Raw genomic sequence first — 15,500 nt, forward strand, 5'->3', positions numbered from 1 at the left:
CTTACTACCAGGCACGCTAAGTTGGGCCCAACGCTGGGGGGAGGGGCTGAAGCCCCTTCCTCCCCCTATAGCTGGCACCCCTGCTTACTACATATTTCTTTAAGGGTGCATCCAAATTAACACTCATAACCTGCTTATAGCAATTCCTGGTTAATCTGCCATTTAAGAGTTTTCAGGTTGAAAAACTTTTCTGTGACTGGTCTGTATATATTTTTCCCCTGCCCCTTCTTCATTTTTGTTTTTGTTTTTAAATAAATGGTGAATTTGTGCCATCTCCATGTCACCTATTGATCCAGTCACCTTGTTAATATCTATTTTTTTGTAAGCAGATTAAATGCAAGAGGAAAAAGTACAAATGAATGGAATAATCTTAAACAATTTTGTTAATGTCCTCATAAATCCGTAACTACATTACAGATTTCTTTTGGTTTTATACTGCCATGTTCCCCCCCCCAAAAAAATTAATAATTCTGGAAACTGTTGTTGACTGATGGTTCTGAGGATCTTAGTAGAGACTATTACATCATTTTGAGTTTGTGATGTAGATATCCCCAAAGCATTTCTAGGTCATGAGACCTAGTAATTTGTTTGTAGGGTGTGGGGAGGGACAAATAAACCTCAAGGAGGTTAGACTGGCCTTGACCAGGGCCAGAGCCTTTTCAGCCCTGGCCCCAGTCTGGTGGAACGCTCTGTCACAAGAGACCAGGGCCCTGCGGGATTTGACATTTTTCTGCAGGGCCTGCAAGACAGAGCTATTCTGCTGGGCCTTTGGTCTGGGACCAGTCTGACCCTCTTCTTTCTATGGGACCCTGTATGTAAGTGGCCTCCTTGGCTCTTTCAATTGGCCCATATGGGACCAGCCCAGGTGCCTGGGCCTGGTGAACATTTAATTTAATTCCTTACTCCTATGGTTACAATTTGCGGGTTCCCACTTAATTTTATTCTGATTTTAAATGTGATTTTGAATTGTATTTTAAATCTAATCATTTGATTTTGTGTTTTTAATGCACTATATATCTGGAGGTAGCCACCCTGAGCCCGGTCTTGGCTGGGGAGGGCGGGTTATAAATAATAATAATAATAATAATAATAATAATAATAATAATAATGCTCAAGTTACAAAGTTAAATGCTGGACACAAAAATTTATAATGGGCTTGCTGGTAGGCAGAATGCCCACTGCTCTGACTATATTTTCTTTTTGCTGTTTGACTCGGGGGGGGGGGTATGTATATCAAACCTTGATGTATATTGCAAATAAGGAAAAGGGACATTAGGATAGGGAAGTACCTTCAAAAGTATATTCCAAGATATTGCTTTTATCTTCATTGGAGTGTTCTTTCTGAGTTATGCAGGACCTTACTTAAGGTCCAAAAAAAAAAAAAAAAAAATGAGTTTACACTATTTACAGTGGGGAGTCAGACATGAGATTCAAAAAAGCCTGCTTTGAGTTCAGTCTGCAAAAAAAAATGTAATCAATATGATTCAGGAAGTATACGGTGTGTTAATGTTTCTCTAACTGGGCTTTGGGAGGCATAACATGAAGATAGGTTTTTTTGCATTTGATATATCATATGCTACATTATTAGGGAATTTTGAATAAAATGGTAAAAGCCTAAGAAATGTTATTTAGTGGCCTAATATTAGTGCTCAGAAACTGCAGATACAATCATGAACATAGCTTAATAAATGTAAGCATTTAAAACATCAATTCTATTCCCACTTGCTTGGGAGTAAACCTAACTCAGTGGGACATCTGAATAAATATGCATAAGAACAGGCTGCAAGATTTTCCTCACCATTAAGCATAGTGCTCTCCACTGACGCAAACTTAAAAACTATCTTTTAAAAGTAGAATAGCACAATACAGTGGTGCCCCGCAAGACGAATGCCTCGCAAGACGGAAAACTCGCTAGACGAAAGAGTTTTCCGTTTTGGAGGTGCTTCGCAAAACGAATTTCCTATGGGCTTGCTTCGCAAGACGAAAATGTCTTGCAAGTTCCTGCGGGTTTTTTTTCCTCCCCCCCCCCTTTTTCTAAGCCGCTAAGCCACTTATCCGCTAAGCCGATAAGCCGCTAAAAGCCGCTAATAGCGCTATTAGTGCTAATCCGCTAATCCGTCAATGGGCTTGCTTCGCAAGACGAAAAAACCGCTAGACGAAGAGACTCGCAGAACGGATTCTTTTCGTCTTGTGAGGCACCACTGTATGATGTTTGGGTAACTGTATTGCTAAATAAGCCAGGTTGTAAACTAAAAAGCTCCCAGTGTTTTTGTGTTACATAGAAGCTGCATTCAAAATAATAAACTTTAGGTTAAAGGAAACATATCTCTTAACAGGGCTATCAGAGCTGGAGATGAGGGAACAAAACATGTTTTCACAAAATATTTGGATCCTCCCCAAAATTTGTATGAAATACCCCTACCCCACTTCAGCAATCCCTTTATGAAAGTACAAAATACAGAACTGAAGAATAAAAGAAAAAAGTGAAAGAAGAAAAAGAGATGCATTAATTGTCATACCAGTCCAGGGGATAGAAAACAGCTGTGAACCAAATATGACCAGAGTGTTAAACTGGACGCATTGGGATTACTGGATCTGGGTACAGTTGTTAGAGGTCATCAGTGAATGTGGCCCATAGGAATCCAATTGTACAATCAGCATTACCTAACACCCACACAAAAAACCTTCCAATTCAATTATTGGAAGTAAATCAAAATTGCATTAGAAAACATCTTGTCCTTTGAAAGATTATTCACATTTTTTAAATTACAAACAAGCAAGGAGTTCCACTTGGGCTCCATTCCCCAAGTTCTTAATATGGAGTTGTTTTGAAGTAGTACTGCATCACATGCCATAGGAGTAATACAGATTGCAATGCTGGTGAATTAGACTGACTAGAGATTTTCATCCTATAAACGTAAACTTTTTAAAATGTTGTAAATTATTTGCATTGTCAGGCATTTAACTTTTTACCTTTTGCACATTCAGTGAAGGAACAAAACAGGCTAGCTTTTTATCTTATTTAGAGACAGTAATTAATAAAGGGCTTCCATACATTTGTTTAGGCATGTCAATCGAAAAATCACGGTCTTTTGGGGTCTTCTTAAAAAACACTCAACAACTGGTTTTTACTTTTTGAAATATGGCAGCCCTAAATTAATAACTATTCTATTAGTTTAACAAAGTAGCTTCAGACTTACATGGCACTATACTAAACTGAACCTCAATTCACTCATCTTTAATTGCATTGGCACAGAAATGGGCACATAATTTGGGATGAGAGATCAATTGAGTGACCCAACCTTTCTTTCTGCCTTGGTTAACAATGACTCCCTAAAGTACCTTTACACATGTTTTGTCCAATGGGTTTTTCATTTGTGAAGTGATGAAGTTTCTGTACTTTTCTAGAGACGATAACTCTATAAGGCTTAACAGTGGAGTTAGGCCATGAGGAACACAATCACAAACTGTACTTCTAACAATGTAGTTAACAGCATTCAGGGAACAGAAGATTTTACTCTAACATAGAGCTCTTTTGGCATTCTCATTTGCATAATGTTGAGTAGCAGCCCCACTATAACTCCTGGTCAGTTCAGATGGAGTGAGGATGAATCTTGCAGCCCAGTCTTACCCATGTTTACTCAGAAGTGAGTCTCACTGGTTTGAATGGCAAGTATGCTTGGGATTGTAAACCTGATAAAATGAAAGAAAATATTTCAAGAGATGGTTCTCTGAACATTGTCTTACAGCAACATAGGCTCGATCAATAACTCTTGGGCTTTTTTGTTCTACAGAGGTGAAACATAAAGTACTTACTATACTCTTCTTATTGACCCTGAGAACATGATACAATTGAATAAATGAACTAGCAGACTCTGCAAAGCAGTTTGAAAACACATTTCCTATTTATCTGCAATAGGTACTCCTACTGTAATAGGTACTTGATCGAAACTTGAGCAAAAAGTGTTAATAGGGAAAGGAGTTGCACATGTTCTGCCAGAAATCAAGTATATTTATATTTTCTGATTGGAGTTTAATTTGGGAAATGTTATAAATTTCTGTTGTTTGACAGGCAAAATAGTGAAAAAAGAAACATGCCATTTAAATGTGCTGCTTGTAGCCTGATCATTGCCTTCACCAAGAAGTGTTTGTAAGCCAGCTCCTCCCTGTGCCCCCTTCCTCCCCTCCAACTGAAACAGTTGTGCTTTCTGATTTTGAATTGTGTTTTGCTTTTGCAGTGGTCACTCACAGATCTCCACTCCCCCTGCCCCTTATTCCCTTTTGTTTTACAGATTCTCTTTTATTTTGATATATTTTTTACTGTCATTTTCACCATTGAAATTGCTCTGAAGGTAAAGTCCCCATCTTCTCTTCCATTATCTTCTCACTCATGAGCCCACTAGTTCTCTGCTGCTATTTGTCGCTAACACACACGCCTGTTTTTGTCTTGGCCACGCTCAGTAACCACTAACCCAACTGTGCTTATTTTTCAGATCCTAGGCAATGCAGATTATGTCTTCACTAGTATCTTTACATTAGAAATTATTCTTAAGGTAACCAATCTGAGCAATACACTTCTCTCTCTTGCTTTTGCTTTGTCTTTTGTACCGCTTTAAATCCCTAGTGTGACCTCCACAGACAGGTCATATTTCCTAGCTCAGCAGTAACTGTATGTGCTTTCAAAAATGGTTCCATTTTAATATTAAAGTCCCATTGGTTCATATAATTGTTTAGTCCCTTGCCATGTATAATTAACCCCAAAAAGGTCTTATGGCATGGAACACAATATGTATTCACCACTCTTGGCAGTAATACCTGCTTATCCCAGTGGAAAAAGATGAATTTTTCTGGTGAGTCTTCCTTGTGCAGAACTTACACAAAACAATATGTCTTACAAGAAACATACTGTATAGGCCATAAATAGTCCCTTCTCTCACTGCAGACTATTTGGCATCCGTACTATTTTGTGCTCTTCTGTTTTAAGTGGGAATAGGTAGCAGAATATCTACACAACACTATAGGCCTACCAATGTATCGCATTCCTAGCCAAAATTTGTGCACCTCAAATGAATGGTGATCCACTAATGTTTGCCTGGAACTGCAAAAATGGGAGGGAGGAATTACCAAGTTCCTGGCAAGCCAGTTAATGGCTAGTGAGCTGCATTCAGTTCTAGATTGGTCAGGCCCTTAATGGAGGAACAGAGGAAAGCTGGTCACTAGAAAGCTGGTCACTAATAGTCAAATTACACATTACATCCCCAATTGCTTTTCCTAGGGAAAACACCTTCAGGAATGGGGAATTTTCCACAGAAAAGCAGGAAGGGGGCATTTAATCCTTACCCTGCCTGCTACTTTTCTACTGCAATGTACGATATATATATCCTTGCAAAAACTCATTTGGGTCCTTGCATGAGGGTGAAGTGGTTTGGAGTGTTGCACTGGTTAACTACTCCTTCCCCACCCACCACCACAGTTTCTCTGCAGTAATTCACCTAAGACTCCTCTATGATGTTAGATGTGCTCCTGTCCTATGTATGGAACCTTTAAACTTAGAGAAAATAGCATTGAATTGCTTCTGTTGCCACTCACTGTATGTGACAATTCCCTAATCCACTCAGACATTTTAGTACCTACTGGTTAAATTGTGAAGTTGGAACTTAACTTCAGAGTCTGCTTCTCAAAAAAGACCTGTTCCTTAAATGCATAATTTACTTTTCAAGTCTATTCTGCCTCATTTCAGTTAATAATTGCACCTGTGTGATTTCCCGCAGGGTGACACCTAACCCAAGAGGCTACTTGACAATACACCAAAACATTCAGATACAAAGTAGACTGCAGAGAAAATAAATATAAGCTCTCTTACACTTTGCATTCATTTAATATTTTAAAGAATAACTAAGGGACACTTTGTCTTTCTTAATGTATAGGTGTACCCATTAAATTTGGACATAGATCTACAAACAGCAAAGAAGAATATCATACTCCTCATTCCTTCCACTAATTTACATAGGCACTGTTCAAACACTTACTAGTCTGGGCATAACTACACATTAATTGTTAATATTAAATGCAAATCATGACTGGGAAGGAAAAGGTTAAACCTTCCCACCCCATGTGCTGAAAATCCCCTTGCCACTTTGTATTGATTAAAAAACTTGAGATGACACAGTACCCGATACAATTAACGAATTGAATTGTGTCGTTAGGCCTTCTCCTATCACATATGTACATTCACTGTGTCAGTACTGACTATACAAACACAATTAACTATGGAAAGGTCATAAGTGTACAAAACACATCCCCCAGTTGCAAGTTGCCTATTTATCCCACAGGGATTAGATTATCAACTTCCATGCTTTACTCTAAAGATACCCGTTAATTGTAAAGAAAAATTCCAATGGCAATACTGCCTTAAACAAAAGCTGCAACCAAGTTATGCAGCAATTTGCTATGCCAATGAATTTCTTGGCAGGGATAGATAAACACACCTTGTATGGTACTGAAACTCAGCAGAGCTTCCCATCCTGATTTCAATGGTGTCTCCTCCTTTCCTTTAAGATTGCCATGCAAAACCAAGCCCTAAGAAGCATCTTTACTACCTTTGTTATGGCAAGAACCCCCCTTCCCCCAACCAACTATATATTTTTGTATAAATTCTACTCAAAGAGCAGATTTTATACTTCCTTTCTAATTTCTGTCTGATAGATCAGTAGTCAGTTCTTCCTGATGTAATTTGGTTTTTGATGACTTTATATTTAATTTATTTCCTACCCCATCAGCACAACTTTGATAAGAACTGGCTGGAAATTGCTAGGCTTTCTGGCCTGAAAATACCCTGGGTTTGTTGCAGGAATTCAGGAATGCAGCAAAAGTGGTTGGTTCTTCACATTCCAATGAGTGTTCTTGTATGACCATTCTTATTTCTGATGTGTATATTCAAACATAAGGGGGTCACACTGAAGTCTGTTTTGCAGGTAATGTTTTCCTTATTGCAATCAGTCATGGCTTTCTATATATTTCTAGCTATATCTTTATATATGAACAATAAACATTCCCAACAAATTAACTGTTGGGTCTTTTGGGTTTGCCATGGTCCAATAGATAAATGCAAAATAATCAGACAAAAAAGCCAGGGATACAGCTACTTCCAATTACCAAATGGATGATCTAAAAATGAAGAGGGGACTCAGTGAATATAATTGCTACAGTTATAGATTATGTGCATGTCTTTACCTGCTGAAGCATACATAAGGAAGAGTATGTATTGGCATTTGACTTTTTGCTCTCTAGAGGAAAATGTTACTTGAAAAAGCTATCATTGGAGAGCTCAGTTCTGATATGATCTAGATAACACTTCTCAACCACTATTTTAAGTGTTTCAAAACTGGGACAGGTTGCAAATTTTGCTTCAGACCCACCTCAGTTATCACTGTTTGTAAATTCCAGTGTGGAGATCCTTTTTTTTTGCAGGCAGGTGGTAGCCTTTGTGATACTAGTATTAAGAGAAGTAATCTAATTTGTATTGAACTATATTGACAAAACTATAATAGTAAGACAGGAGCAGGGATTTAATACTCAATTCAGCCTGAATGAGTAATGCTTAAAAAAAATGACAGCCTTGCTAAAAACTGCTAGGTCTTAGATCTAGTAGGCCTCTCTTGGGAAAGAGTTTCACAGTGACGGGGCCACTATGAAAAAAACCCCTTCATCTTGCTATCATTAGTCTAACTTCCACCAAAGAAAGTACATAGAGGAAGATAAAAGTAAATGATAATATGTGGAGCTGCTTACATGGGAGAATGTAATTTCCAGTCTATGTAATTTCCAATATGCAATGTAACAACCAAGGGCTGGACACTATTTGCAACCTTTCCTTACCTATGTTCCCCCCCAAAAAAAACTATCTCTTCTTTTCACCTCTTTTTTAATGAAACTTTGCACTTAAAACCTTGCACTGTTCTGCAGTGTTACATTACTCCTTCCTCTGCCTGCTCTAAGCAAGAACTTGTGGCAAGCGCTAACAGCAAAGTTTGTTTGTGTCTCCATGTGATTGCCTGCAGATGACTGCTTATGGAGCTTTCCTTCACAAAGGCTCCTTCTGCAGGAACTACTTCAACATCCTGGACCTGCTGGTGGTTAGCGTTTCTCTCATCTCCTTTGGGATCCAGTGAGTGAGCTATTTTCAGCTGGGAAAATCTAGTGTTTATAAAGAGTGGGGAAGAGGATATGGAACGAAGGGGAAAGTCAATAAAAAAAGGAAACAGACACACCTCACTAGGGAGGATGTTCTACAACTGCATCACTGAAAAGGGCCTGTCTCGGGGCAACACCAACCAGGCAGCCCCCAGGCAGTACTCTTTTAGGTACTTGAGTCCCAAGCTGTCTAGTTCCTTGAATATGACCCAGTAGCTCAGTAGCAGAGCTTTTAGGACAGGTGACACATGGTCCCATCATGTTGCCCCAATTACCAACCTAGCACCAAATGCTGCAGTAGCTGCAGCCTCTAATCTTCAAGGACAACCCTAAGTAGAGTGCATTACAGTAGTCCAGGCAGGAGGTCACCAGAGCATGGATAACCGAGGTCAAGCTATCATCATCCAGGAACAGACTTAGTTGGCAAATCTGCCTAAGCTGGACAAAAGCATACCTAGCCACAGAAGCTGCTTGAGACTCCATTGGCAATCTGGAATACAGGAGTATTCCCAGAGTGCAAACCTGTTTCTTAAAGGGAAGTTCAACCCTTCCCAGAACAGTTTTACATCAGACATGAGAACCACTTACACAAAGCACTTCTGCCTTACCAGGATTCAGCCTCATTTTTTTGGCCACTATCCAGTCCATCACTGTTTCCAGACACCTGTCCGACACCTTCATAGCCTCTCCTGATTCTGATGAAATGGGCATATAAGAGTTCCTTGTCATCAGTTTATGTATGGCACCATGCTCCAAATCACTGTATGACACCTAGATGTTGAATTGCTCTGTTTGTGTGTGTGTGTGTGTGTGTGTGTGTGTGTGTGTAGCAGTGTAGCCAGCACTAGGCATCAAAAGAAAGCAGGTGCACAGCAATTTTATCTCTTCCTATTTATTTAAGCATAGGTTATTTGTACTGTGACACCAGGACTTCACAATACTTTCATATTTTTGCAGTTTTAAGGTTCAGGCTGTGATTGCTGTGCTAAACCTTTGCTCAATTCCACAAAAACAGCATAAGCAGAAAGTATGTGGGAATAAGTGACATCAGTGAAGCACATTGCCATAGTGCCATAGTGTATTGAAGGTGATAGTGGGGCAGCGGAGGAACATTCCTTATATGAACAGTTTTGGGATAGCTGCTGGAAGCTTCAGACAACACACAGATTGCTTCTTTTGCCATGTGGTCATGGCAAAATATTTTGAGAGTGCAAATAATTATAAATGCACAATAAAAAGGATGTCTGGCAAAGGTCCCAAATCAGCTAAATAACACACTTATGCAAGACCTCAGTATTATGTTTTTATATGTGTTGGAAGCCATACAGAGTGGCTTGGGAAGCCATACAGAGTTGGAAGCCATACAGAGTGGCTTGGGAAACCCAGACAGATGAGCAATGTCGTCTTATTTATTTATTTATTTATTTATTTATTTATTTTATTATAAAATGGAAATAGATATTACCCCCTTCTCCATTTTTTTCATTGTGCAAAATGGCAACTAAGGCTTATATTTCCTTTTTGTGTTTTTGTGAATTTTTTAAAAAGCTGTACAGCCTTATGCATGTACACCTGCATGCATGCTCAGAACAGAAGAAGCCACTGGAGAGCATGGGAGGAGTGACTGAGGGGAGTGGGGGAACCCACATTCCAGATAACATTCTGTCTAGCTCCTTCCACTGGTGTGGACAGCAAGTGGCAAAATACCAATGCATATCCATGACTGAAAAAAAATGGGAATGTGTGGAAGCTAACATATCAAATGTGCACACAGAAAAACCAGACCTTCATGACCCATTTGCAATATTAAAACCCCATCTGAAAGCACACTTAGCTGCAATAAGACTTGCAAACTAGGGGGTTGGACCAAAAGCTTCATGGAAAATGTGGGTGTTGAGGAGGGTTTCACTCAGACCTTATCAGTTTGTGTTTCGAACCTGAAGGAAATGACAGAAATAGGATTCATGCAGATACTCTGGGAGGCAGTTCAAGCATACAGGACACCAGGTGACAAAGGGGAAAGTCTTTTGAGGGAACAAGAGACTTGCAGACATCTGAAGGTAATGGAAGTGGAGGAGCAAAGGTCATGGACAGGAACATATCAGGAAAATAAATCAGAATGAGAAGGGGGAACAAGACTATAAAGGGCTTTTAAGGTAAGGACCAGTAGCTTGTGCTGGATCTGGTAGCAGACAGGAAAACTGTAAGGATTTAAGAAGGGCTGTCTAGTGTTTAGAGTAATGAGAGAGATGAATGATTTTTCAGCATAATGCTGGATAGATATTAGGGGACCAAGATGAGATGATGAGAAACACCAGAAAGGAGAAGATTGGAATATTCTTGGTAAGAGATTGCTATGTAACTGTGCCCCTGAAGGACCAGGTGCGCAGCCTGGAAGTCATTTTGGACTCTCAGCTGTCCATGGAGGCGCAGGTCAATTCTGTATCCAGGGCAGCTGTCTACCAGCTCCACCTGGTACGCAGGCTGAGACCCTACCTGCCCGTGGACTGTCTCGCCAGAGTGGTGCATGCTCTGGTTATCTCCCGCTTGGACTACTGCAATGCACTCTATGTGGGGCTACCTTTGAAGGTGACCCAGAAACTGCAACTAATCCACAATGTGGCAGCTAGACTGGTGACTGGGGGCAGCCGCCAAGACCACATAACACCGGTCTTGAAAGACCTACATTGGCTCCCAGTACGTTTCTGAGCACAATTCAAAGTGTTGGTGTTGATGTTTAAAGCCCTAAACGGCCTCGGCCCAGTATACCTGAAGGAGCGTCTCCACCCCCATCATTCTGCCCGGACGCTGAGGTCCAGTACCAAGGGCCTTCTGGCGGTTCCCTCACTGCGAGAAGCAAAGCTACAGGGAACCAGGCAGAGGGCCTTCTCAGTAGTGGCGCCCGCCCTGTGGAATGCCCTCCCATCAGATGTCAAAGAGATAAACAACTACCTGACATTCAGAAGACATCTGAAGGCTGCCCTGTTCAGGGAAGTTTTTAATGCGTGACATCTTAGTGTATTTTTGGTCTTTGTTGGAAGCTGCCCAGGGTGGCTGGGAAAACCCAGGCAGATGGTCGGGGTTCAAATAAATTATTGTTATTATTATTATTATTATTATTATTATTCATGGATCATAGTTTTTGCTGAGATGACAGAGAGGGCATGGAAATGCAAGATGAGGGAGGGAACAAGGACACAAGAGAAAGTGGATTATAGAACAGCAAGAAAGTTGCCTCTTCAACATACTGACCTAGCTCTCTCTATCAGCCTCTTGAAGTGAGCAGGGACTAAGCTGTGTCTATACTGGTTCTGTAGTACTTAGTTCTAGGTAGAAGCAAGCTGTAGGCTGAGTGAAGTGCCTTTGAAAGCACAAGTCACTGGAGAGTTAACTGACATGCTGCTTTCTCTGAATTGGCATTTTGGTGAAGTGCTTCATAGCACCATTATCTTACACTGCCCTGCGATGACTGTAGCTTGGCACCATTTTTGTAATATGTCTGTATTGCATTTGGCAGCCTGTTCCGTCTAAAGGAGTCCCTATTTCCCCCTTTTTGTCAACACAATATTCTGTATTCAGTTCAACAACAGAGTAGCCAACAGTTACTTCCCCTACCTCCCAGTGACTTACTCATAAATTCAGTATCTAAACTAGTAGACTACTAAATTGCAGAAAAAGAAAGTGCACAATTCCGTTAAAAATTAAGGCTTGGGACAATATAAATGTCAAAAGAATAAGTTAATGCTACTGTGAAATATTCCCACCTTCATTAGCCACCATAGTACATCTGCCTTGCAGCAATCAAATGAACAAAGACTGTTGCCAGGACCCATAAACTATTAAATAATAAGATGTCACATTCAAGGTTTATGAATTATTAAAAAACATAAGTATACCAAAGCATATAATTCTTTTATCACAAATTGAATTGCTTGTATTTTAGGTTATTTAAATAGGTATACCATGTGGCCACATTTTTTTGTCTCTATAGTACAGTATTTAGCTAGTCAATGGAAATGCTATGGGGAAAGTTTTGTGTCTTATGTTAATGCTAGTCATATATTCTGCAAACATTTCTCTGAAGAGAACAACCTAGAAGAAAGGTAGTATGATGTAGCAGATAGTGGGGTAGCATTGATCAGTGAGATCTGGGTTCGAGTTCTGCGCAGACATAAATTACAAGTTGTAATGCACATTGAACTTCAACTAAAGGCCACTATTAGTCCATAGATTATTCCCACAAGAATTGTAAAGCTTGATCTCCTACTGCTGTTCTTTTCCAGGTCTAGTGCCATCAACGTAGTGAAGATACTACGAGTCTTGCGAGTTCTCAGACCACTGAGGGCTATCAACAGAGCCAAAGGATTAAAGGTTAGAAGACATATAAAGATTAGATGTTAACTTGCTTTATGTGGCTTTACATCACTACTCTAGAGCAAGTAGATGAATAAATTGGTTTTCCATTCTCCTGATTTTAGTGGGATATAATGCATATCTTTGCTGTGCATAGACAACGACCAAGGGTTTGTTGTGGGTGAAAGCTGATTTTGCCCTCAAGGCAAGATTGTATTTTTCATTTCTTCACAAGCATTAATGACAGCCTGCCATTTTTATTGCAGAAAGCAGAGGGCACATTTAAGGGCATCACTAAAGTGGGTTTAACACTAGCTGCTGGGGTAAAAGTTTGGTTTTGCTCCATCTTAACATCTTTCCAAGATTTCAATCTACTTACTTTGTCTCAAAGAATTCAGTGAGAGCTATTCTACTCTGGTTCCATTTCATTATGATCCTGGAATATGGCAGAACCTTGGAAACTGGCTTTTGAGTAGCAGCATGTCCAGCAGTGTGACAGAAGAGGGGAGAATCTGTGTATTGCAAGGATTTGTGTATTCCTGTGTACTGCTCAGGATCCCAGCCAGTGTGGACTTGGCCATCCTGTGATGGGGCAAAACTGTTCCTCCCGCCCACTTTGGGGTCTGATGCAGCTCATGGGTTCAATTTGCCACAACTACCACTGCTTTGGAGACATAGTGTCATCCAGCTGTAGGAAAGACAGACAATTCTACCTATTGTGGCATAGCGAGGATAACGACACTTGCTTTTTGTTTGCAAGTGCACAGTCTACAGACCATGGATTTCCTTTTCTATTTCATAGAGATACCATGTGGACTTACAGGAAGATGGCAATATAACAAGATTACATTCATTCATTTATTTACATCAAATCCTAATACCATTTAAAAAGCAACCATTTAACTCACTCGTTTCTGTCTTTCTTTACAGCATGTGGTTCAGTGCGTGTTTGTAGCCATACGTACCATAGGGAACATTGTGATTGTCACCACGCTGTTGCAGTTCATGTTTGCCTGCATTGGAGTCCAGTTGTTCAAGGTATATGCCCTGGAACCTATTTCTCACTTTTTCCTCATTAGTTATTGGAAAACAAGTTGCAGATGTTGGGGTGGGGGCGGAGGTGAAGCATAGCCTGGTACTCTACATATATTCAGTACTGCCTCACAGGAATATTAAAGTGACTTACCTGGTTACCTTAAACTTGGTAAAGTAGAGTGTCTGGATGTTCATCTTTGGATCAAGATTTAGAATTAGGGTCAAGCCCAAATTATTCCCTTTCCTGTTATCTTAGACCAGGGATTGCCAATCCAGGGTTCATTTGTGCCAGACTAGTGGCCCCTTTGTATTTCTTTTTTTTAAATGGTGGGCACTTCCATCACCTGTGGAGGGATTTTTCTGATTGCCAGGAGGGAGTGCCCAAGTATGCTCTCTCTGTGTGTGCGATTAAAAGAGATGGACTTGGGCAGAGAGTGAGGCAGAGGTGTGTGTGGCCTGTGTGTGGGGGACAGGGAGAGATATGTAGGCTTATGTGGTCTGTGAGAGATGTATACAGTGTGTGGGTGTGGGAGAGGGAGAGAGGTGTGTGTGGTGTGTGATCCGTTAGAGAGGGAGGGAAAGATACACTTGGGCAGAAAGGGAGAGGTGGATGTGTATATGTGAAGTGTATTAGTGTGTGGGAGAGATGCATGTGTCTGTGACCTGTGTGTAGTCAGAATACGCAAGAGAGACAGTATGTGTTGTTTACTTTTCCTGGTACTGAGGAATGCTTCCTATTGTTACTGGAGAACAACAGCATTAGTTTGTGTGTGGAGGGGGGTGGAATTAACATGAGATCTCCATTGATATGACCAGAAGGACATAGGTGACTTCCCATGGCAAGCATGAGGTTGTCTGACTGTGTGTGTGTGTGTGTGTGTGTGTGTGTGTGTGTAGAAGCAGTTGCTGTACACTCTCTAATTTTTAGTTATGCCATGCCCCCCACAGTAGCCATTTTGTGACTGGCACTCACAGGACTTTCTCAGAATTCAAAATGTGCCCACTGTTCCAAAAAGGTTGGTGAACCCTAGCTTTGATTCCTTCCCTTTTGCAGCCATTTTCCAGGAAACATTTTTATCATGTTTCAAATGCCCCTATTGTTTTCAGAAACATCTACGTACATTATTTGAACATACTGGGGGAGGGGGGAATAGAGATGTGCATGTTTTCTCCACCATCACTGTGCCCCCTGCAACAGTTCCACTTCATAGGATATTCCTTCAGACAAATAGAGGCAGGGGGGAGAGCATGTAATATGGTATCCTCAACAAAGGATGTGTAAAAGTTATGAATTCAGGGAAGGGTCTCTGAAACAGGAGGTGCACCACATAATTTAGAATGATTTGCCTTTGGAATAAAAGATATTGAGTCTTATGCCATCTTCAAGTTTGGGAATAAAACAAACCTAAAGAATATATTCCTTGACCAATTAGTAAATGCAAAAAATTAAGTCAATGTAAACACAATGTATTTCTATAGGATATGTTGATCCGTGATGGGAGCATGAGCTCAACCATTTTAAAAAGTTGATTTCTTAAAGATGCAAAGGAAAGGTCAAGTTTGTTTTCAATATGGGCACATTTTTGTTTTAAAGAACAATATAAAAAAACCTTCTCAAACTTGCAGTAACTACTGCTGAACAAGTGTATTAGCAAGGCAGCTACAGCAAAGGCTTACCTCTCCATAATGGTATGGGAGAAGGCATCTCCTCCTCCTAGAGGGGAGGAGTTGTGAGCGGGAGCAGCTTCCCGCAGCGGCAGGGAGGTGTATTTGGCTCCCTACCTCTGATTGCCTCTGCTGCCGTGGCCAAACCTTTTAGCCGACCAATAAGGCCAGCTGGTGAGCGGGGTTTAGCTGCATTTAAGCAGCCACGGCAGCACTCTGACCCCAGTCGGTTCCTACTTGCATCGGATCTCCCG

General features: G+C 40.6%; 1 protein-coding gene across 39 annotated transcripts in view; it reads left to right on the forward strand.

Annotated features, from left to right (window-relative positions):
* The window catches only part of CACNA1C (calcium voltage-gated channel subunit alpha1 C), a 522,932-nt gene that overhangs the window by 423,255 nt on the left and 84,177 nt on the right, over nucleotides 1-15,500 (forward strand). For 14 of the 39 annotated variants that reach the window (XM_053405792.1, XM_053405791.1, XM_053405799.1 and 11 more), the window contains 5 exons: nucleotides 4,293-4,352; nucleotides 4,494-4,553; nucleotides 8,061-8,167; nucleotides 12,477-12,564; nucleotides 13,477-13,584. In XM_053405792.1, the coding sequence (XP_053261767.1) occupies nucleotides 4,293-4,352; nucleotides 4,494-4,553; nucleotides 8,061-8,167; nucleotides 12,477-12,564; nucleotides 13,477-13,584 (423 nt within the window). The remainder of the gene's footprint in view (nucleotides 1-4,292; nucleotides 4,353-4,493; nucleotides 4,554-8,060; nucleotides 8,168-12,476; nucleotides 12,565-13,476; nucleotides 13,585-15,500) is intronic. The other 25 variants (XM_053405794.1, XM_053405816.1, XM_053405809.1 and 22 more) reach the window with 2 other exon arrangements.

Source organism: Podarcis raffonei, chromosome 10 (genome assembly GCF_027172205.1).
Source record: "Podarcis raffonei isolate rPodRaf1 chromosome 10, rPodRaf1.pri, whole genome shotgun sequence".
Lineage (NCBI taxonomy): Eukaryota > Metazoa > Chordata > Lepidosauria > Squamata > Lacertidae > Podarcis > Podarcis raffonei.